At 36.5% G+C, this 23,269-nt stretch overlaps 1 protein-coding gene across 1 annotated transcript in view; it reads right to left on the minus strand.

The window, feature by feature from the left end:
- MSH2 (MUTS homolog 2) overlaps nt 1–23,269 on the minus strand; it is a 220,453-nt gene that overhangs the window by 168,266 nt on the left and 28,918 nt on the right. Inside the window, exons 4-8 of the mRNA XM_089428792.1 lie at nt 16,430–17,503; nt 15,434–15,988; nt 12,354–12,464; nt 12,142–12,231; nt 11,933–12,004 (exon numbers count right to left, since the gene is read on the minus strand). Coding sequence (XP_089284918.1) covers nt 11,933–12,004; nt 12,142–12,231; nt 12,354–12,464; nt 15,434–15,988; nt 16,430–17,503 — 1,902 coding nt within the window. The remainder of the gene's footprint in view (nt 1–11,932; nt 12,005–12,141; nt 12,232–12,353; nt 12,465–15,433; nt 15,989–16,429; nt 17,504–23,269) is intronic.

Below are 23,269 nucleotides of genomic sequence, written 5' to 3' on the forward strand. Positions count from 1 at the left end.
CCTTTTGTAGAATCCCCTAGTCCAGGTTCATCGATTGAAGGTTCCTTTTGTTCAGCGTCAACTCATTCAATGAATGTTGTTTCATTTACTACGTCGCCCCACTCTGTATTTACCAGCTAGACCAAGAACACCTCCAAGCACCAAGCCAACCCTCCAAAAGATCTTCAAGACAAGACAAAGTCAATGAAGGTCAACTCCTACAAAAAAGTCTACTCCAATCATAGTTTTGGCCTTCAATTTCATATCTGAAACTTCAGCCCCGCAATTCTGAAGAAAACCCAAACCTTCGCATATGTGAGAGAATTAGGCTCAAAAATCAGATCTTTCGTTCTTCATTTGGTATTTCTCCTTGTTTGCTTGTCCTTCGCTCTTCTTACTCTTCTTTTTTTTGCTTGAGATTGAACTACAGAAGTGTGTCCAAAAGAATCAAACTTGCTACATTTATATAGCCTTCTCATGAGGTCGAATTACCTCAAACTGGGTCGACTTCCTTTGGCAAGGTAGACTTGGTCTTGGAGGTCAAATTTGACATTCTACACTCAAAAATAATATCTTTTACATGCTACAACTTGCCCAATAAGGTCTTATACAAACAGCAAAAACTCTCAACTCAAGAAAAATATTCTCTTGACTTGACAAACCCTAGGAACATGAAATGCATGCTTGACCCAATTTACCAATAAAAAGCAGCATGAAACCCATGCTCAAAATAATATCTTTCTTTCTTATTTATCTTGTAACATAAGATATACATAGTAGCATGAGTACAATGACAATTATGAAGACCGAAACTAGATACATTTTCCAACACATAGTAGGTCTAACATCTTGTAATAACATCCATCTTGGTATTTGCTATGAAATTGATGACCATGACTTTGATTTCTTGTAGATTTGATTTCCTGTAGATAGATGACAATCCCAATCTTTCCACTTAATCATCTCTTGAATTTCATAACCTTACTTCCATGCACTTCATGTGATGGCATAGATCCATCTTTTCTAATCAACACATTGATATGTTTTGTTTACCTCGAGAGGTGTGACATTTTAAGCAAAGGTTGTGTCATGATCTCCATTATGACGGCTCGTTCACCACATTTCAAAGGAGGATGTAGATAGTGATCTTAGCAATTCCAGAAACAGTAGTCCAAATACACCAGAGTAACCAATAGCCAACTAGAAACTAAAGCTTCCTCTAGCATCGTCATTTTCTTCACAAGAATCATATCAACAAATTTTGCCCCTCAATGGAGCCAACGTCCACTACCTATCACTCTCAAAACCAATCAATGAGGTGGCAATAAACAAGTCAAATTGTATATCGAACAATATCACAAGTTTATAAGTCTCGTACATATTGGCCCTAGATTTCATGGATCTTCCATGCACACGAGTAGATCACCTCAATGTTTCTCATTAGATGCTCAATCTCTTGGGCTTCAATTCTCGATGCCCTTTCTACCTAAAAACAAAACAAAAACAAAAAAAACAAACAAACAACTCAACCACACCTCTACAAATCTTCTACCTCAAGTTTTCATAGCGGATACCAACAAAGGCAAACAAACTACTAAAACCTTGTATGCAAGGGTTGTACCACAATTCACAAGATTGATTAATATACAAATTGTTCCTTCTCTGTTGTAGGAATTCTTATTTCCTCCCCAAAAGACAAGTTCCTCAAGACTACCAACCTAATACCTTGCCCTTCTAGAGACCCATTTCTACAAAATTCAACTAGAGTCGAAATTCCACCATATGCAAAAACCACACAAACACACCTGTCACCTCCTATTAATTGGGTGACAATCATTGAGATGACATATCACTAAGATTGGATTCAGTAACAGTTTCACATTAATACTCTCCTCTGAGTCAACCATTAATCCCTACAAAGCCTCCATTGCCTTCTACTAGCCCAAAAGAGTTCCACATTCCAGCAACCTTATTAATGGTGGTATAACACTCTCTAAAACAAGGCAAACCTTGCAGGAATCAAACTACACTAGAATCAACAAGGCAACGGCCGCATATTTACTAATAGTAACAATATGCGATTTGAGAAAATGCAAAAAGTATCCAATACCTACCCCTTCATCTACCACACCAATGATATTCATGTTGTCTTCCTACAAAAATGATATAAGAGAAATCAAGGCCTACTTTTTGAGTTCAATATTACCAATCTGAAGCCTTGCAAAGACACTTGCAAATAAGACTAGGGCACACCTTCTAGCACTGGGGCCTAGACTCAACACCACGCTAGCTTCCTTAACAAGCTCCTCTTCATGAGAATATATCCCAAACACATTTATGACAATTGAGTTTGTTGATAACCATCTCTAAGTCACTCTAGTGTTATAGGAAAGGAACCAGAACCAGAACCAATGGAACCAATCGATGCAACTCGTTTGGAGGCAATATCGATCTGAATCAGTGTTTTGGATCATTGTAGGTCAGTTCTTGTGCGCAATCTACTAGTTCGGTTTTTCACAAAATTAGCCAATTTTGTACGATGTCATACGATGCAGCTAAGGACCACCAAAACCTAATTTAAATAAAAATAAACAAATAAAAAAACATTGAAAAAAAAGATATATATATATATATTTGCAAGCATAATATCTAATTCTAGGGCCCTACTAACTCTATTTAGAGAGACCCTCACCCTCCATTTCACTCACCATAATTTTTAACATTATCATTAATTGTTTCAGGATGTTTGAGCGATTCCAACCTTGTTGGATTTCATATGGAGAAAGTAGAACTTTAGATCCCTTTCCAAATTTGTTAGACTTAATTTTCAAGATTGTGATGTTTCCATTGGATTCTATCATGTATGAGGGTATTGAACTAGTATTTTATCAAGAACACCAAGCCCTGTATGTAAATCAATGTCAGTGGCATTGATTGTTGAACTCCTCTACTATGGTACTAGTAAAAATGTACCCTTCACTCAAGAAAAATCACTAATTTGGCATGTTAAGTTTTTTCTATCTTATTTTGATGTTTAGAGGGTGATATGGATGATAAGGATTCCAATATAGGCAAGATTTTGAAGAATCGTAGTTATTTGTTGTATCATTATCTTTTTGGACTCTAGAGGCCGTATAGAGCCACTTTGTTGTTGTATTTTTGGTCCAAAGATGGATTGCACTCGATGTAAGTTTGGTTATATGCACCCCTACTTGCTATATACACAAGAAAATTTGCATATTTATGTATAATGGTTTGCATTCATATGGATGCACGAATATATATGTATTTTTTCAAAATTTTAATATTTTGTGTTTTTGGTCTACTAGTGCCCTGATGCCCTGCTCACTTGACCTTGAAAGAGCAAATGGATACTAGAGAGAGGATTAGCAAGAAGTCTACAAAAAGAAAGCTTCATGCAAAAATCCTTGCATAAAATGAAATAAGTGGAATCGCCACTTGAATAGAAATCAAACTCCAAAATCCAAAATGCCAGAACCAAAATGTTAGTTGAAAAAACACAAACACAAAAACTCTCTCCCCGGCCACAACGCCAAAAAATGTTGCGGTGTGGCCAGGTCAAGAAGATTAAACTGAAAAAGTTAGTCCAAAACCGAAAACAAAAGATAGTTCCAGATAAAAATGTTGAAACGTCGAGAACAAGAAACTTATCCCCGGCAATGGTGCCAAAAAATTTTGTCGCCTGAAGTGTACACCTAAGGCACAATGCTCAGAACAAGGGTTGTCACTCTAAATCCCTATTCTCTCTGTTTAGACTCTCCTAGCTAAGTCAAGGGGGGTAGCCCCTAAAGGTAATGATGAAAGAGAAAACTTGTTGGAACAACAAGTCCTAGGAGATTAAGGGCAAGGCAATTATTATTAATGTAACTTGATTATTAATTAAAGCAAGTGTGAGAGTTTATGAGCAATGTATATTAAGATAAATGCAATTGGAATCAATGAGGCAGATTCAAAATGTAACAGACCAGTGCATTTACAATGCTCAATGGAAATTTAGAGACTTGCAAGAAATAGGTACTCAAAGTTACAATAACAATAATGCTACAAGAAGATTTAGAACAGAAATTTAAAGACCAAGATAATCAGATATATGAGAAATGAACCAATAAATTTGCAAATTATAAATTTATCCCACAATTCCAATCACCAATGATCAACAAGGAATGAATGCAAGATCTAAGCTAATGTGAAATGCAAAATCTTGGTTGATTTTAATTAAGATGCCTAATCTAGATGAATCCTTCCTCCTATTTGTTTTGATGCTAGTCTCTAGAGTAAGTTGTGGAGAGAAAGCAAGGGGAAGCAAGCTATGGCTTGATTAAAGATACCTCCCCTTCAAATATAACCACCCGATGCCTTTGGCGCTGCAGAAACTGTGGCTCTGACGACTGCAAGGCCACCGTGTTAACCACTAAAGAGGGTCTATCCTTCACAAATGGTCCTAACTTTCTTTCAACCAAGCTTAGGCTTGGAGGTAAATTTTAAAGATGAAATTGAGATGCAAGATGCAAAAATGCAAGATGATAAATGCAATTGCTTCACTGAGATGACAATAATATCAAGATGTTTCAACAAGATAAAGAGCTTATGATATACTTATGAGCACGAGATGATTAGTTGATACAGTGATTACAATTAATGAAGCAATAGGGAATACTCAATGAAACAATGACAATTAGAGAATGTTAAAGCAAGATCTCACAATGCCTTAGAATCAAAGTGTTCTTATAGTATTCTTTACTTACTTAGACAACTGAAATACGCAAAGATCCTTTAGCCAAATAAACACTTATGGATAGCGAATGAGATTGCTAATGAAAAGAGAATCACTTACTTAGATCAATCAATTATAACCAAGTGAAACTAGATCAAATAGCATTCTTTTAGACCATGTGAGTTAGGAATTAGATTAGCTTTCTTCTATTTAAAACACTTATAGCCAAATGTCTGCAACTTATGAAATGTCACTTGAAACATTTTTTTTCGATGATATGCCAAAGAATGTGCCTTTGGTTTCCTGCTCAAAATTATTTATTTCACCAGATAGCAATTAGGAACCAGCAAAAACTTAAAGGTATGCAAACACAATTACTCAGAGATTGCTAAACAGTGATTTAAAATGATGAAATGCAACATTAACCAAACCATGCAATGCAAAAAATGCAATTGGAGTCTAACCATGCAACTATGACCGATGCAATTAGAGAAGCAACTATGTAATGGAATGCAATTTGGTTAAGAGAGGAAACAGAAATAGTTAGTAATCTAAGAAAATAAGGCTATCCTCAATGCTTTGGCGAGACACGAGAGCAACCACTGTAAATTCAATACACTTCCAGTGCACAAGGATACACAATGATCCGCCTTAGAAATGCACCAGACCTTAAGATATATCACAGTTAATCAGAACAGCCCACTGTCAATAGAAAATCAGACTGTCGTAGCTATCTTTGGAGTAAGTCAGATCAGAATTGTCACAAGTCCACGAGATTCCAGTGAAGCACTTTAGGACTGTGAATCTGGCTTAGATATGCCACTTCAAAGCTCAACTGCTACAGCCTCTTTTTAAGTATGTATCAGTCCTTAATCAGTCTTCAAATCTTTCACAAAATGTGAACAATCATACCAAAATTCAATAACCAATTCAGGTACTGAATGCAAGGCAAAGATATAATGTAGATTCAGATCAGACTTTAATAGCATGTATGTTAGTCACCAAATGATGAAGACAGACAAACTAATGACCAAGCCTTCATTTTGTTTTCAGATCTACAAATTGAAAGGAAAATAAATAAATAAAATACATATACACGAAAATAAAATTTATACAAAAAAAGTTTGTAGATATATACAAAAAATTATATACAAAATTACATATGTATTGGATCAAAGGAGTATGAGTACAACTTCGCTCCTTGATCAATAACTCAAATAGATGATGGAAATAATTTTTTATGGTGAGCAGTAGCCAAAATCCCTACAAATCAAATCGTTAGATAAGCCATGAAATTTAATTAGATGGGATCTTGAGTTTTCCTGACTTGAGAGTGGGTTGGTATAACCAAATACTTCCCCTCGCACCCAAGATCTAAATCCCTGAAGTCTCTACACACTTAAAATCAAATTATTAGATCAATAGAGGCATAGATAACAAAATAACCTTCAAAATCTAGAGATACCTGCTAGATAAATCAAATTAAAATGTTTCTCTAAAACCCATCAACTAATACAAGATACCTGTGTAAATAGTTGATCCAATAAATGGCTAAAGAAATAATAATTTATAAAATTTGTTCAGTAGAGTATTAAGCACGTGATTCAGAAAAATATTACCACAAGAAACAAAAGAGGAACACCACCATGAATAAACCCTAAAGACTTCTTTATTATTTCCAAAAAATTATTAGAGCAGTGGTGCTTCACTTGGAGCTTCTTTACAAAAATTTCGGTGTCAAATGAGGAGCAAATAGCTTCCTTATATAGAAAATAGAGAGATCTAGATCCCCCTCCAAGTGGAAAACGGCTAGGTCCAATAAGTTGCACATTTTTTACTTGATCCTGGATAATAACAACTACTTGGTGCTTGATCCATACCAAAAATAAATCTCGTCCCTTGATCTTGATGAAGAAATTCGAATGCCATTATAATTATCTTTTCCTGGTCCAAAAAATATTATTTTGACTCTTTTTCCTCAAAAAAAAAATTGACTTAATAACCTTGGTCCATAAGCTCAATTTTTGTTTAAAAAATGATTTTTCCTTGATAAAGGACCTTGGAAATTGGACTTGTTTTGGACCCAGGAATTTTTTTCAATTAACTGGACCCAAAAAATATAATTTAATTGAAAAAATAATTATTTTCTAGTCCCAAAGAATTTCTTGTGATTTTTTTGCCTTGGAATTGGGTTTGTAAATTTAATTCTTCATTGGAAATGACCATTTTCTACAAAATTCGTTTTTCCACTTTGAGATAATTTTATTCTCTCAATTTTAATTTTTTTACCATTTTCTGGCTAATATTTTTGCCACTTTTTGCCATAGAACCAATAATAAAAATAATTATTTTTTGACTCAAAATTAATTAATTTTCTAGCTTAGGATTTTAATTTAATTTAGCTAGAAAATTTAATTAATTGACACTAAAATGTATTAATAATTTTTTACACCCCTAAATATTTTAGCCATGGTATCTAAATATGAGGGATCATGCACCAAAATATTTTTACATCAAGATATTACAATGAATTCAACCCTTGAAAGGGGAAAACACCTTTAGAGTTTAGACATAGACCTTAATAATTTACCCAATTCTGCGACACAATATGATCTAGTATAGACCAAGTGTATTTGTAATAAAATAATTTAGCCAAATGTGCTTAAATTATTCCAAAAACACACTTACAAAAGACTCGATATAACACTAGGATTCACCTAAGACCTTGTCAACGAATTCCACCCTAGCTTTGGGGTTTAAGCTAGAAGAAATATTCTACCGATTATCTATGTTTAGAAACACACATAATTCGGTGAGGTTAAAATCTTCCTAGGATGAAATCCTTTGCCAAAATCAGAGGCTTACATACGTGTTGTTACATAATTAAACAATCACACTAGCATCATTTACAATAAACTTGCAAAATTTGGGTTTACAACTTTGATAGACTAACGAATGATGATGATGAATCCTAGATATTTGACTGCTCGAACATGATGGAATTCCTTTGCAAAAATGTTTACTCCTATAGGGTAGTTGACACGTAGTGGTCAATAGGGTTAAAACCCAGAAATTTATTCTAGCTAATACATAAGCCTTCTAATGCTTGGAATATGTCCTAAATAGCCTCAAAACAATGATATAAACTTCTAAGACAAATTTGTAAACTATACAAGCGTTTATGTGATAGATATTTCCTTGGAAGTATCCCTTTGGCTTGGAAAAATACCTCATCTGGTGTATAGTTTGTTGTATATTTAATGCAAATCTGCTAAAACACTTGATATACATTATAAAATATGTGTTAAGAGCAACAAAAAGATGTATATCTTTCCTTGGATAAGGTATATAATTTTAGCTCAAAACCCCAAGGATTTACTAGCTATCTTGGGATAAAAATCTAGTAAAGCAAGCTAGTAAATATCCTTTGTATTTTTGTTTTATAAACAGTTAAAAGAAAATATTTTGAGCTTTTAGAAATAAGATCGTTGTTGTAGTCGATCGATCTATGCTTAGACGCGTGGATTTCTTTGCAGAAATCTGATCAATGGCGAATCTTAGTGATTCGGCGATGAAGACAGTTTCTTTTGCAGGAATGGTTTCCAGACAAGCAAGTTCTTCTTCGGTTTCAAATAGTTCCATTCTGAAATATGGATCTAGCCTCCAAGTAGCTCACGAAGTTCCTTCTCTCAATGTTCCTCTTGATGAGGAAGCTTTCAGCTATGAGAATTTAGAGCAATGTTTGGTTTGCAGGTTTAATAGATTTTGCTGCAACTGATAGATCTATATAAATGGATCTCTAAGACATGAAAACCTCGTTTAACGAATGATCTGAATATTTATCCCTTGGCTCGAGGTTTTTTCATTATTGTTTTCAATAATATTGAGGAAAAAAAGGCCATTTGTGAATCTGGGCCTTGGTTCTGTGGTAGTATCGGTTTTTTCATGCAGCCCTGATCTCCCAAATTCAATCCAATAATGACATCAATCTCCACAGCTCCGATTTGGGTAAGGCTTTCGAACCTACCCTTGCATCTTTGGAATCTCTAATCGTTATACTCTATTGGGAATGTTGTTGGAAAGTTTTGTTGCCACAACCCCGATACAAGAAATTATTATAAAACTACTTGTTCTCGAGTTTTTGTGGAGATATACTTCATAAGGGTTTTCCTGTTGTGATCAATTTGACGACCCCAAATTATGGCTGGATCCAAAAGCTCGACTACGAAAATGTTTCATTCCGGTGTAGAGAGTGCTATGAAACAACGCATGTAATAAAAAATTGCCCCAAGTGTCAAAGCAACAAAGATCAGAAAAAATACTGAGGTTTAATTTGTGGGGAGGAGCTTAGGGCGATCACTATACGGTATACAAAGAGGGAGAGTCTCAGGATAAGGAAGAACCAGAAGATAAACCGGAAACTGATACTGTCAAAGAAATTACATCTGAGGCAACTAAAGTCAATCAAGAAAATCGCATGCCAGTGAATATTCTTGGAACTCAACAAAAGTGGAAAAGCAGCAAATCCTCGTGGAAAATGGATCACCTACAAAAACCACAAGGAATAATGTTGGAAAGGCAACTTCTTGGACAGATTAGGCGGATGCAGAAGACTTCAAGAATAGCAACATGCACTTGCCAAAGAATGACCCATCGAAATCTGCAGAAAATACGGGTTGGATTCAAGTTGGGAAAAAAGTAAAAAGTATTTCTCCAAGAGAAACAAGAAGTCGACTAAATTATAACAAACAAACAAACAAATAAACAAAATATAGTGAATAATGGAATGTAAATATGTCTGGATATTGGGGTTTTTTTGGAAAAAATTTAGTTGGAAAGGGATTGTAATTTTTGGGTCATGGGGAACTTGTTTGAGGGTTTGGATTGAGCCTCCATGCTCAATTTCAAACCTGCAAGGAAGATTAGAATATGCAAGGGTTTTGGCCTTGTAATCCATAATTTTTAATAATACAAATCTCTACCCATTTCGTTTAAAAATAAATAAATAAGTTGGCTGTTGCACATGAGACTTGCCTTGGCAAATGAAATTGAACCCTTGCTCCACTGAAAATTCCTTAATGGTCATGATGATGGTTGTTTAGCTATCTCCAATTCCACAATCACTGATGATGACCAAAAAGTCCTCCTCCTTCCTTCCCCAGCAGCCAACAAACACAATTAGGGGAAAAAATACCAAAACAAATTAAAACCCCACGAGGTGATTTTTCCTGTCATAGTGCGAACTTTTGGCAGACTTTGTGATTTTTCTGAAAAATCGCGCGATTTTTTTCAAAAAAGGAAAAAATTGTGATATTTTTGGGCCAATTTTTCAGCAGCCAGAAAAATTTGAGATTTTTCAAGACATCAGCGATTTTTTTGTCGAAGTTATATACACTGAATTAAACACATCAGCATATATTATCATTGTATGCGAACAGGGGCATGTCTACATAAATGAGAGCCTTTGACCTTGGCTTGCTGATACTGTTCTACTCAAAACAAATTTCTGTCACGCAACCAACAATACCCACCTCATGTCCAATGCTACAGTTGTATCAGACACAAAAATCAGATTGGAATGTACCATTGAAATCTATATATTCCTGTGGCTATCATTCGTTGAAGAGGGGATGGACAAAATCAGTCTCCACTGAATTGTGATGTCGATTCAATGTTGCTTCTGGGATCAGCATCCAGTGCTTCTGTTACAAGTTTCCTCATGCCTGTGCATCATAATTTTCTGAGCCAAGGACATACTGTCACCCCCAATACTCCCTTATAACTATGTGTGAGCACAGCCCAAGTCAAAGTCATGTTACATGCAGAGAGCAGGGTCCAGTCTTGAAGTTGGTTCATTATCTACAGGTTTGAAACACCTGCTACAACCTATTGTTTCAACTTCCCCTTTCATTTTGGCCACTTCCTCTTCACCATCCAAAAATTTTGATACCCCTAGGGTTGTCCTACATATTGGTGGGTAACATATACCTCTGGTTCCAACATACCCACTTGAACACTCAACCTAAGGATGCTCAAGTAAAGCACAAGCCTCCATGTAAGCAACCAATTGTTTCCATCCTACCTAAGGCTCAACATCCTCCTCCTAGATGCCCAACATAAAAGCAAAATCTAGCATTGTTGCATTGGTTAAACCTTCCTCTTTAGGGCTGACATCATCCTTGCTGTTTATGCATGTTTTCAGCTATATATTTCCATTAAATAACCCTAACCCTAGGTATTTATTTGAAGGCCTTGCCTGCTTTATTGATTATTCATTGAAAGGGCCTTTCCTTTGGCTGTTATATGACATTGTGTACCCTATCATTGCAAATCATCAAAACCCTAACTTATAACAGCCATCTTTCTGGTCTAGAAATAGAGTACTTGAGCCTTGGCATAGAATATCTAGGCCTTTCTAGGCTTTGCCAATACTTTGTCCCGTCTTAGGGACCTCTTATCTATCACCTTGAGCCATAGTAATTGATTATCCTTTAGGTGATTTAGAAAGCCTCCCTAGTGGTCAAATACCACTAAAGAGCATGAGAAAGGTTGTTGAGGTGACAGTGGCAACCCCTTCTCTTGTCGCCATATGGTCCGGTTCTGCCTAGTGGGGCTTTGGACTAGACCTGCTAGATTTTGCGGCAACAAGAGCCAAACTATGTTTTCATTGACCAAGCTCCACTAGTCCATGGACTTGCAATCTACAATAGCATTTACAAAGACGCTTGAAATGTCATAAAACTCTTATATAAAGAATAGTAGACTACCTATTAATTAGCATGAGGTTCGGTTGACATAAGTCTTAATCTTGTAAATCCCCTAGGGTCATCCAACATATAATCCTAGCAACCATTTACCCATGTCTAGAACCCACTCATTGACAACCAAGCTTTTTTTCCATTTACCAGGCGTTGGTAGATTGTAGCCTTGCAAACTGCAATGATTTAAATTTTATGCTTGTCTATGAGCACGGCATTCATCTAAAATACAAGAAAAACAGAGCATTTAAACTTTTGGCAGAATTTACCAATTATGTATTTGATTTCTACTGAAAAAGCTGGACATGACACCATCCAAAAAAGCATGTGGGATATTTTTCTAGGTTATTTAAATGACAGGCCAGTGAGAAAAAACAGAAGATAAGCATATCCCATGCTTCGTACAGTGACGCCGCAGAAAAATAGCGTTACAGTATGCCAAAAATAGGAGCCATCATACCTGCCTGATGAAGGTTGATTTTCCACCCATGTTTGGTCCAGTGATAATTTGGAACCAACTTTTACCCCTAACCTATAACACAGACCAGGCATTGATAGTTATTATGATTAAAGAATTATTAAAGATTTTATGACAGCTGTTATAAGATAAACTGGAAATAACCCCAAAAATCAAAAAGCATTCACCTAAGTCCAGTTAGAACAACTTACAAGGCGGCAATCATTTGGTATGAAATTTACACCATCCTGAGCCTCAACACAAGGATGTCTGCTTCCTTCAAGTATGATATCCCCATCCTCCTGATAAATCATGGCAATGTATAATATATTGTCAATGAAATAACATAACAGGCGTGCTACATTACTTTGCATTGATTAACATAAAAGGCAAATTGAAAAACATCTTAGGTAAAAGAAATTACCGATGGAGTGATATCTGGTCTCACATATGGAGTGGGACAACAGATTGCTAGATCAGCAAAACTCAGCAGAACATCCAATTCAGAAAGTAGACTGGCAAGAACTTCAAAAACCTGCATAAGAATAACGACATAACAACAATTATGCATCAATGATAAGGACACAATAGAAATACCAAGGAAGGGGGAATATGAAGCACAGTACTATGGTATTGCTGAGTATTCCTTTAACAAAAATGTAGAAATTGCTGGAACTATTATTGCATGAGATTAGCATGTGAGAGTAGGCAGGAAATTATTGAAACCAAACTCAAATTAGACCAACAAGCAGAGAATAGAATCCTAAATCAGCTAAATAAGCGCAATAGATTTTGGGACTTTTTTCACTCTAGGAAACTCAATATTCAGAAAGTTCGAAGCAAAGTGCACATTAAAATGGACATTTATATCTTCAGAAAAGATAATACACACTCTGTTTCCTATGAGGACTGAGTTTTCTGTTTGGTCAGATGACTGTAATTCAACAAAGAATACAAATGTTAAATCTGTGAAGAACTCTGGCAACAGCCGTACATTGACATCAATAGGTTAGTTGCTGCAGCTCTCTTAGTAGTTCCTGTTTCAATAGGAAAACAATATCACTTTGGTAAATGAAGAAACTGGAGGATAACCGCAGATAAATAAGGAAGCAGAGTGTGAGAGATTGAGGTTTTAGTCGCAACTTATACAGTCAAAAGCATCTTGAGCAAGCAAATACAAATCATCTTGAGCAAGCAAATACAAGTCATCTTGAGCTAGCGAATACGAGATGCCTGAGAAACAATCCTTCACACTGGCATATGATCTAGAAGCATGTGGGTCAAATAAGATATATATCCAGTCAGATTATCCCACCTGCATTATGATAAACAACACACTGAATAGCATAACAATGTCAGAGACAATAACTACTAAGACTAGCAAAGCTTTAATTAGGAGGTAAAGAACTTTACATAAATGACACGACTGAATCAAAAGGTGTACTCTCAATCCCAGGCTACAGCTCAGAGAAACGTTACCATAAGTGTTCTCAGAGGCTTCATATTGCAATGAAAGTCAGAGATTACCATATGGTTGCAGAAAGATGTCATATTGTCATTGTTTACCATAAGGCTCCAGAGAGACTTCATATTGTAATGAAAATTAAAGATTACCAACCTTATTCATTTCTCTTAAAGGGAAGGCATGGTATCTATTAGTGTAAGATACTATAAGATAATTTTATTTATTTCCAATGAACGACCACAATAAGTAGGTCAATAAAACTCAAAAGTACATCCAATGTAGATACATAGTGGGGATGATAAAGCAGTTCCTAAGGTGAACTGCAATGGTATATATAAGATAATTGTATCAATTTTCAACAGATGACCATCAAAGTAGGTAAAGTGGACTGACAGATACAATGATGTCCATACAAAGTGGGAGCACTAAAAGCAGCTCCTATTTGAAAAAGCAAGATGCAGAAAGTAAAATAACTGTCTAACCTATATCATGGAAAGCCAACTCCAAAGATGTAAGACAATCTAGGAGAGAGATGTACAAGGTGAGTGGATCTAGAATCTATGATACCAATGGTACAAGCCTATCTTCGCCCACTAGAACCATTTCTCCTAACATCTGAAGGCTAAATGGACAAAGCTCAAAATAGATAATGTTGTTTTTCATAGATCATATAATCCCTGAGTCACCTGAAACGAGGACACAAGACACGTAGGACATGAAAATATAAGTATCCGACACGTGACACGATGACCCCCCAGAACAGGACACAGAGGACACATTATATATTATATAGTAAAAAATATAAAAATTTAGTGAATTATGCATAAAATATGAAATATATAAAACATTTAGATGATGATGAAATAAATTCAATACATGACTAATGCATATAACCAAAATATGCATTAAGTGCAAACGCAATCCATCTCTGAACCAAAAATATACCAACAAAGCGGCCCTAAATGGCTTGTATAGTCCAAAATAAATAGTACTATATATCATCAAAAGCATTGCCTATATTGGGATCCTCATCATCAATATCACCCTCTAAGCATTAAAATAAGATAGAAAAAGCTTAACATATCAAATCAGATTCTGTTTGAGTGATGGGTGCATTTTTACTATGGTCATGATAGAGGAGTGCAACAATCAGTGCCACCAACATCAAGGTATATAGAGGGTTTGGTCCTCTTAATTAAATGCTAGTTCCTGACCCTCATACATGACAAACTGCAATGGAAACATTGTAATCCCCCCAATCCTAAAATCCTGAAAATTGTTAAGTCCGCTGGATTTTGAGTGGGATCTAAAATTCTACTTTCTCCAAATTAAATCCAATGAGGTTGACACCACGCTCAAATATCCTAACTCATTTCATGGTAATGATAAAAATTTAAGTAAAATTTAACATTACCATTAATAGCATTAGTAGGTCCAGGACAAATCCACTTCCCAACACTTGGAATCCCTTCTAACATTACTTAATTTCCCTTAGCTGCACTTGAAAACCTTCGAGAGCTCCAAAATTGTGACTGAACTGCATGAAAAAGAGGCAATAAATCGATTTCAGGATGTTTTTTCATGGGACACCAGTAGGGCTTGTGAACAACCTGAGTCAAACTCTTGTCGGACACGCAGGATTCGCAACACATTTTTTTTTGGGGGGAGTGGCGAACGTGTCTGGTGACTTAGTATAATCCATATCATCTTGAAAATTTGGCCTCCAAAACTTTCCTATTTTCCATAACAGATCATCAAGATTCATGATACATATGATGTAGAAAAACGGTACATTACTCCATTAGCAATACAATTCCAGCTTGCTTGAATAAAATAGTCCTCTTAGAGAAATAACAATAGTACAGAAAAGAAATGCAGAATCCAAGCTAGGTCATTCAAAGAGGGCAAAATAATGTAAACGACAACCACAAAAAGAAAACATGAATTTATGTCATGAATAAAGACAAACACATAACAGGCATGGGATTGTTTCTAATGAAAACTGAAAAAACAAGGAAAAAAAAGAACATGTAACTCACTTCAGTAAATGTTGCTGCCGTTTGTACTACCCGACTAACGAGTTCTCTTTGAGTACTGTTATATGCCTCTACCAACTTCATGTACTGCTCCCCAAGCCGTCTGAGTTTTGCATTTGTGAATTTGACACCATCCTTTCTTGTTTCTAAAACAATATACTGTGTATTCAACTTCTTCCGTACTTTTGGTTCCTCTTTCTTTGTAATCCTGAATACATGTCCAAATTGTGTGCCCTTGTCCAGTTTCAAACTCTTGTCCACAGGAAGATCCAGATCATTTGCAGCTTGCTGATGCACCTTCCGTATTTGTTCTTCCACTCCATCTCGTTCATCCTTAAGCGTCAACAGGCTAGAATCATAACCGGCTGAGATCATGTATTCTCCATTATCAAGTTGATCAAGATCAACAGCAGCCTCAACAAGAGCAGCAAACTTTGTCAAATGCTCTTCATCAGTCCAAAATTCAAAGGCATCTGTATACCTCTCTCTGATTAATAAGGAAAATACACCTTCATATCGTTCTAGACAACTTTTAATGACAGGAAGCCGTATGCTTGTCTGTCAGACAGATATAATATAGTCAAAAAAAACTATCAAAACCAGTTTGAATACTTAGAAACCACAATATGCATGTCATTAAAATGAATATATCACAAGTGCAGATTTATTTAGAGAAATCTTAATAGTTGTTGGGATGTGATGGAATGTACAACATGTCAGAACTGGGTAGGTTGGATAAAAATCAAATCAAATTCCAGCACAGTTAATAATTAGCCACAACTGTCCCATGCTTATACTAGAAAATCAAGTATGCCAGTAGAAAAGATTAGGTAGGGTACTGGCATCAGTATATTAGACAAAAGCATCAATTTCGAGGTCACTATATACCTTATAAGAACATATTACATCAATAGCTTTTGAGTGTATAACAGACTTTATGCATAGTAGCACGAGCATATGATGAATGAACAGATAAATTCGAAAAAAAAAGATCCTTGCCTGATACAGCTTTACAATATCTTGTAGATTAGCACTCCTCTTCTCAAGTTTCCGCACAAGTCGTTCAATATCTGTAATTCTTTTCAGATGCTGTCTCAAATCCTGGCGCAATGCTGTGTCCTCAACAAATACCTGTACCAGATCCAACCTACATTTGATCTCGTCTACATCTAATAGAGGTTGTTTGAGCCACCTGTTCAACAACCTCTTCCCCATACCAGCAGTACAAGTCCTATTCATCAGTCCAAACAAGCTGAAATTCTTGTTTGCATCTGTCTTACTTTCAAGAACATTTAAAGCTCGTAGTGCTGCAGCGTCCAGCCGCATGTAGCTCTCCAAGCTATACCATTGTATGTTAAATCTCCCATAATTGTTATCATCTGCGAGCAAATCTGTATAAGAGAGGAGAGCCCCTATAGCACCAGCGGCACAATCTGAACTTGCAACTAAATCCCTCAATGACTCTATAGGACCTTTCACAAGGCGACTAAGGTCTTGATCAACATCCCTGGAATTGAACTCAGCTTTCTTTTTTTCAGTTAAAAGCACATTACATCTCGCCAACACATCATGCAGGCGCTTATTAGCAGGTGACTTCCCAGTGTGTAGCGGCAACAAACATTCCCTGCATCCAAGAGCTACCATGGCAGATTCCAGATTTGTGTATTGGTTGTCATCAATAAACTCTGTCATGCCTAAGGTTCTCTTAGTCAGATCAATAAATGCCATCCCCACCAAATATCCATTATCCTGAGTAACATATTGCACAGCTATTATCACAGGTGTATCTTGCATGTCATTGCTTGCAAATAGAATGTCCTCAAAACAGCCAAGCTTGCCAGGAGTTCCAGTCTTTGCCAACCTCCAATTTGAGCCACTCCCCTCGTAGAGCTCAACAATGTGGTCAGTTCTCTCTAAGAGCAAGTCCCGGATAATGCTTTCAAACATATTCTTGCTAATGCTTACACTTGAAAGAGCATTGTTTCCATTACCCAACTGCCGAAGAGCAGTTGTTGTACGGTAATAAGTTTTAGCAATGAAAATAGCATTTTCGCCATGAGCTGTATAGTAGTCCTGTGATTACGAGATCTTAAATAAATACTTGGTTCGTATAACTAATCTTTCAAATAAGTAACCTTTCAAAAAACAAAATCTAGTAAAATTGCTTCACCCTAAAGATGCATGCCCCTAAAAAATTTCACCCTTTTCACAAACATCAGAATGACCTATATAACAACCAAAACTTTTAAGAAACTGAAATATTTCTATCATCTTATGTTTGATTTATCATTTCAATGCATCGAATCTTACAGATACAGGCAATAATTTTATCCACATAAAAAGGGAAAGTTAAAAACACAACTGTCAACACAAACAAAAGTTAGCAGTTATGCTCAAGGAAGAAATATTTGAAATCTCTTCAAATATGCGAAGCCTCCTAGATGACATTTCTATCATCACCCTGAAGTTAGAGATGATGTCTGTCTCAGTAACTGATAACAGGGTAGATAAGTAATATTGGTGATTCCCAACGCATTTATATTTGTCCATTTCTCATCTAAAATGAAAATGCCATCATATACTTTAAAAAAAAATGAATTCATCATACATACAAATTACAGATTTTCAAACATAAATAAATTATTTGAGATAAAAACGTGAATGAGGTTGGAAATAGATGAAAAAAGAATATCAGTTTTCTGGTAAATTTCCTAAAACTTACTGTCGTGTTCCAACATTCAAAGGGCTTAAAGTCCAATCCCATTACTATCACGTTCCCTTAATCAAGTCAATGTCTCTTCTTAATATTAAAGTATAAAAATGAGTTGATTCAGATTGCATACTCAACCATCAGGAAATCTTATGGATAGATAGAAAACCATTGGTGGGTGCTACATGAGAAGCCACTAGTTTGGCAGAGCAGGACAGTTTCCAGAAGCTATCGCTTCTGGCTGATGGAAAGGTTAAACAGAAGCAAGGATGGCAGACCCACGCTCATGGTTGTTTTCACCTTTTGAAGCAGGTTTGGCGCTCCTGCAGCTTGAAGGAGGCAGTGATTTGCACCAGGAGCAGCTCTCTGTCCCTCAGAGACATGCTGCAGCGAAGCATTCTTTATCCTCACCCTCAAGCATTCTATCCTTTCAAGTAGAATTTCCAGACCCCGCTCCGTTTCAATTTGGGTAAGGGAAGATAGTGTAAGCCCCTAAAAAGTTCATTTGGACTTGATCCAAGTAGAATTTGGATTTTTTGGAGAACCCACTGATCTGCCAGTCAAATGGCTTTTGGCCAAGTAAACAAGCTATTGAAGCCTGAATTTTCAAGTCACCTTTACCTCTTTGAGTAAGTGACCTTAGCATCCTACCTTTGCACCAAAGGTTGCCTTTGTTTCTTCGTTTTTACATGGATGCATATCATAGAATTCAAAAAGCTTTCTTAGAAAACAATGAATCAGAAAAAAGTTAATTGTTGGGGGTGTTGCCTCAAAATCTAGCTGGCCTCACAAAGCAAGAGCCAGACCAAGATGCAACAATGAGGTGCTTGCCACTATCACCTTAACACTCCACCTCCTACTCTTTGGTGGAATTGCACCACACAGGTGGCTTTCCAGTTTATCACTAAGGGATGTTCTAAGTTCATTGGCTCTGGGTGATGTAGGTGAATGGCTAATCAATACTTCTTGTATGGATTAGGGAACAATTCTCTAATGAACGAATAGCGTACCACAAGCAAAGCCTAGAAAAGAGTGTTTGATACTTGCGGTTTCAAGAAGTAGCTTAACAAAGGTACATCTAGGCATGCAATAGAAGAAAAAGGTTTACTTCCAGATCAAATTCATGCATGGAGTAATCTAGGCATGCAAACACAAGGAAAAGGTTTACTTAAAGATATCAAATTCATGCATGAAGTAATGGGGAAAACCCTAGTTTTCACATCCAAACCCTAACTATATTTTTATGAGGGGAGAAATTAACTAGAAGAAAAGCTCTATAGGGCGTCTTATAGGGATTTCAAGGAAAATAGATCAATGATTCAGAAAAAAGTTCATTTTGGGGGGTGTTGCCTCAAAATCAAGCGGGCCTTGTGAGAGGCCTCACAAAGCAAGAGCCTAACCAAGATGCGACAACGATGTGGTTGCCACTGTCACCTAAGCACTCCACCTCCTACTCTTTAGTGGAATTTCACCACACGGAAGGTTTCCCAGTTTATCACCTAAAGGATGTTCTAAGTTCATTGGCTCTAGGAGATGAATATGAATGGCTAAGCAAGGAAATTATTCTATGGATTAGGGCACAATTCTCTAATAATGGAATAGTATACCACAAGCAAAGCCTAGAAAAGAGTGCTTGATACCTAGGGTTTCAAGAAGTAGCTTAACAAAGGTACATCTAGGCATGCAAACACAAGGAAAAGGTTTACTTAAAGATATTATCAGCAATAGGGGATGGTAAACCTTCAAATAGGCCCTAAGTTGAAGCCTTGTATAAATTTAGGGTTTATTAGGACCCTAAATTGCCCGGACTTGATGACATTAGCCCTAATGAGCCAATTTTCACCATGAAACAAGCTAGGTTTTATGTGTGTGAGGTCAATCAAGGTGGAAACCAGCCAAATCACTTCCAACATTGTGATTCTTCAAGCCCTAGTTGAATTCAGCCCTTACCCTAGCCCTAGCGCTAACAACTTGCCTTAGAGGGTCAAAAAAGTAAGAAAATAAGAAAAAGGTAGAAATTTTAAAGAGTTTTGACCACCACAAGGATCCCAGTGCCTTTCCCTACTTGGGTGATGGAGTCTTTGGGATTAAACTTAGAGATATCAAATTTGTGCATGGAGTAAGGGGGAAACCCTAATTTTCACTTCCAAAACCTAACTACATTTTAATGAGGGAAGAAATTAACAAGAAGAAAAGCTCTCTAGGAGGTCTTATAGGGATTTAAAGGAAAATAGATTTAACATGTAATAATTCACCAAGACCTTCCAATAAAAATGTGCATTTAGACAAGGAACAATAGAAAATCCTAGCAATATTTCATTACATGTAAAACAATAAAATATATGCAATAGATACTCACAAATTTTCCAAGATAATGCCTTATTTCAATCCCAAAAAGATGTCTCCAATACACAAACTAGTCTCCAAAAGCAATAGCTCGACAAAAGATCACATTTTGACAAGTGGAGAAATACAAAGGCTAATTTGAACTCTTCTAAAAAGGCCAAAATCCACAAAGATGATGATGAACAAATGAATGGAGCTAAGTCACTTGACACGGGGAGTCGAGATTCGACAGATACAAGGATTCGAGTGTCGGATACAGACACATTGACCCCCTGGAACAAGACACGTTCGGATATGCTATATATATATATATATATATATATATATATATATATATATATATTAAAAATTAGATATTTCTTACACAAACTCTCATTCATGATACAAATTCATTGATTCAAACATAGATCTTCCTCTAAATGTAAGTTTTATAAAGTAACATTATGCATACAAAATTACAAATACAATTGTGACATAAATGGTAAATGATAAATTATAAAATTATAATACATATTCAATTCATCAAGGATCCAATAAGAGAAAGACAAGATAGTAAGATAAAGATATTGTAGTTTTCTCATTAAGTCATCAAAATCAAAATGTGTTATTGTTTACATAGGTAGTGCAATGCCAATGGCAAATAGAAATAGCAAATACAAAACAACTACAACTACAAGTCTACAAGTATACAAGCCTCAAGGCAGTAGGTAGCTCATGACTCATGAGTCATCAATCCTCATAGTCATCATCAAAATCAGCATCACTGTCCTCATCATCATGGTCACCACTGCTCTCCTCTGTTGCATCCTCCTCCTCTGTATCCAAAGTCATCTCTGCATCTGCTGGTGTGGAGGATGACCCCTCTATAGTATCACCATCATCAAATCTGACAGGATCTAGCACTTACCTGTTGCTTGAATCTCCTTGAAAATGCTCCCACGCCCTTTTCTCCTTGCTCCCAAACACCCACAACAAACTAAACAAGTGAATGTGCAAATAGAATGGGGAAATACGCCTTTATAACGCTACGCGGTTCTTGATTTCCAGATTCTTGTCCGAAAATCAGGACACATTTCGGATTCGAAGTGTCCTGATCGGGACACGTTCCGAATTCGAAGTGTCCCAATCGAACACGACGTGTCCCGTTTTTCGAACGCGAATTTGCCCGAATCGTGTTCGATTCGCTGGATTTGAGACACGTAGGGCCTAGGGGACGAATCTGATTTCATAGGAATGGAGTGATCCTCCTTTTATAGGAGATCTATCACTTCCATTAATCCTACTAAAAGCCCCTAAACAAGTTTAATTTACAGTAGACACAAAGTAAATGTGTGACAAGCCAACTCAATAGCTCAACAAAATAAAATATGCCAACATTTACCCACACGTGTGAGTTGTAATCCCTCTCTAAGCATAACATCAAGCCCTTTAAAAGTTCAAATGCTCCAAAAGTGCAATGTAAGGGTTGGATGTGTCTCTAAGCATCATGATCAACCTTAATTTGACGAAGGGTCCTCAAAGCAAGCCCCAAAACATCTCCATATGACCAAAATCCAACTCCAAGTGCCCTGCATTGTGAAAAATTCAAGTCTGAAATCTTATTGCAGCAACTGGTATTATTTCTTCTAATTGTTAATTAAATTAGTAGTTTATTTCTATGGCAACAATGAAATAAACGCACTGCAATCTTCACAAAAATATTGCGGAAAATAATAGCGTTGGAAACTAAAAAATGCTAACACATAAAATTTGACACAATTATTTTTGGACCAAAGTCTCCAGAAAAACCCAACTTGGGAAAACTGATGCAACAATTGAGTGTTTTAAAATATTAAGCAGTAGTGAATTTATCTGAGTACAATTTGGATGTCGAATACTAGCTATCCTGCAGAGAAAATACTGGTGAAAATATCTTGAGGGAAATGACCCTCACTTTGAGTAATCCCGACACTTGACTTTCACTGAAAATCAATTTGTCCACATAGCCCTGTGCAGCTTTTGCATCACCCTAGCGTAGCTTGCTACACGCTCAGCCCACACTCGCGCTACTCACACTGACGTTGCTCGGAACAACTGAAAATCAAGTCGTCCTACCTGCTACTAAATGGGAAAACGTTTCTCCAACCCTTTGGAACCTCTACCCAGCCTCTGGAACTGAAAATGCCTTCTTCCTTCAACAAATCGAACTGCCTTCTGAAGCTTTTTCACTGCCTCTGTGCAGCTTCCTAGAGAAATTTCAGCCTCTCTACAAATGCACTCATCGGATCTCGAAATCTTCCTTGGACTTCATTGTCCCTGCCCCTCTTTGTCTCTACTTCCTTCTGGCTCAAACTCTTCCGACTGCTGCCTTTGGAAAATCAAACTGCCCAAGGAAATTGATCTTTGTATCTCCACTAGCGTGTTCTCCATATACCCATCGACTTCTTATAATCTTTTGTTGGACCTCCAAATGGCAAGATTAAAACTTTATCAAGGGCCCATATTATTTCCCAGACAATCCGTGTGAGTTTCTAGATGATTCACACCTTATCTCAATTAATTCTAATTAATTAAGCAGATTTCATAAGTTTAGACTTAGGAAATATTTAAAAATAGGCTAATAATCTAATTGAAACACTTCTAGGTGGAATTTCCATAAATGATTTTTGGGTTATGGAGAGCTCATGTGTTTAGCCTCTCCACGAAGTTTCGACACTAGAACACCTCTGATGCTACAAAAACTAGCATTCCCTCGTAGCGAAGAAGGTGTTCTATTTTTGCATCGTTGCTGCTACAACACCTTA

The sequence above is a fragment of the Pinus tabuliformis genome, chromosome 4_2 (genome assembly GCF_031772625.1).
Source record: "Pinus tabuliformis cultivar Carrire ecotype Pingquan chromosome 4_2, CPIR1, whole genome shotgun sequence".
NCBI lineage: Eukaryota > Viridiplantae > Streptophyta > Pinopsida > Pinales > Pinaceae > Pinus > Pinus tabuliformis.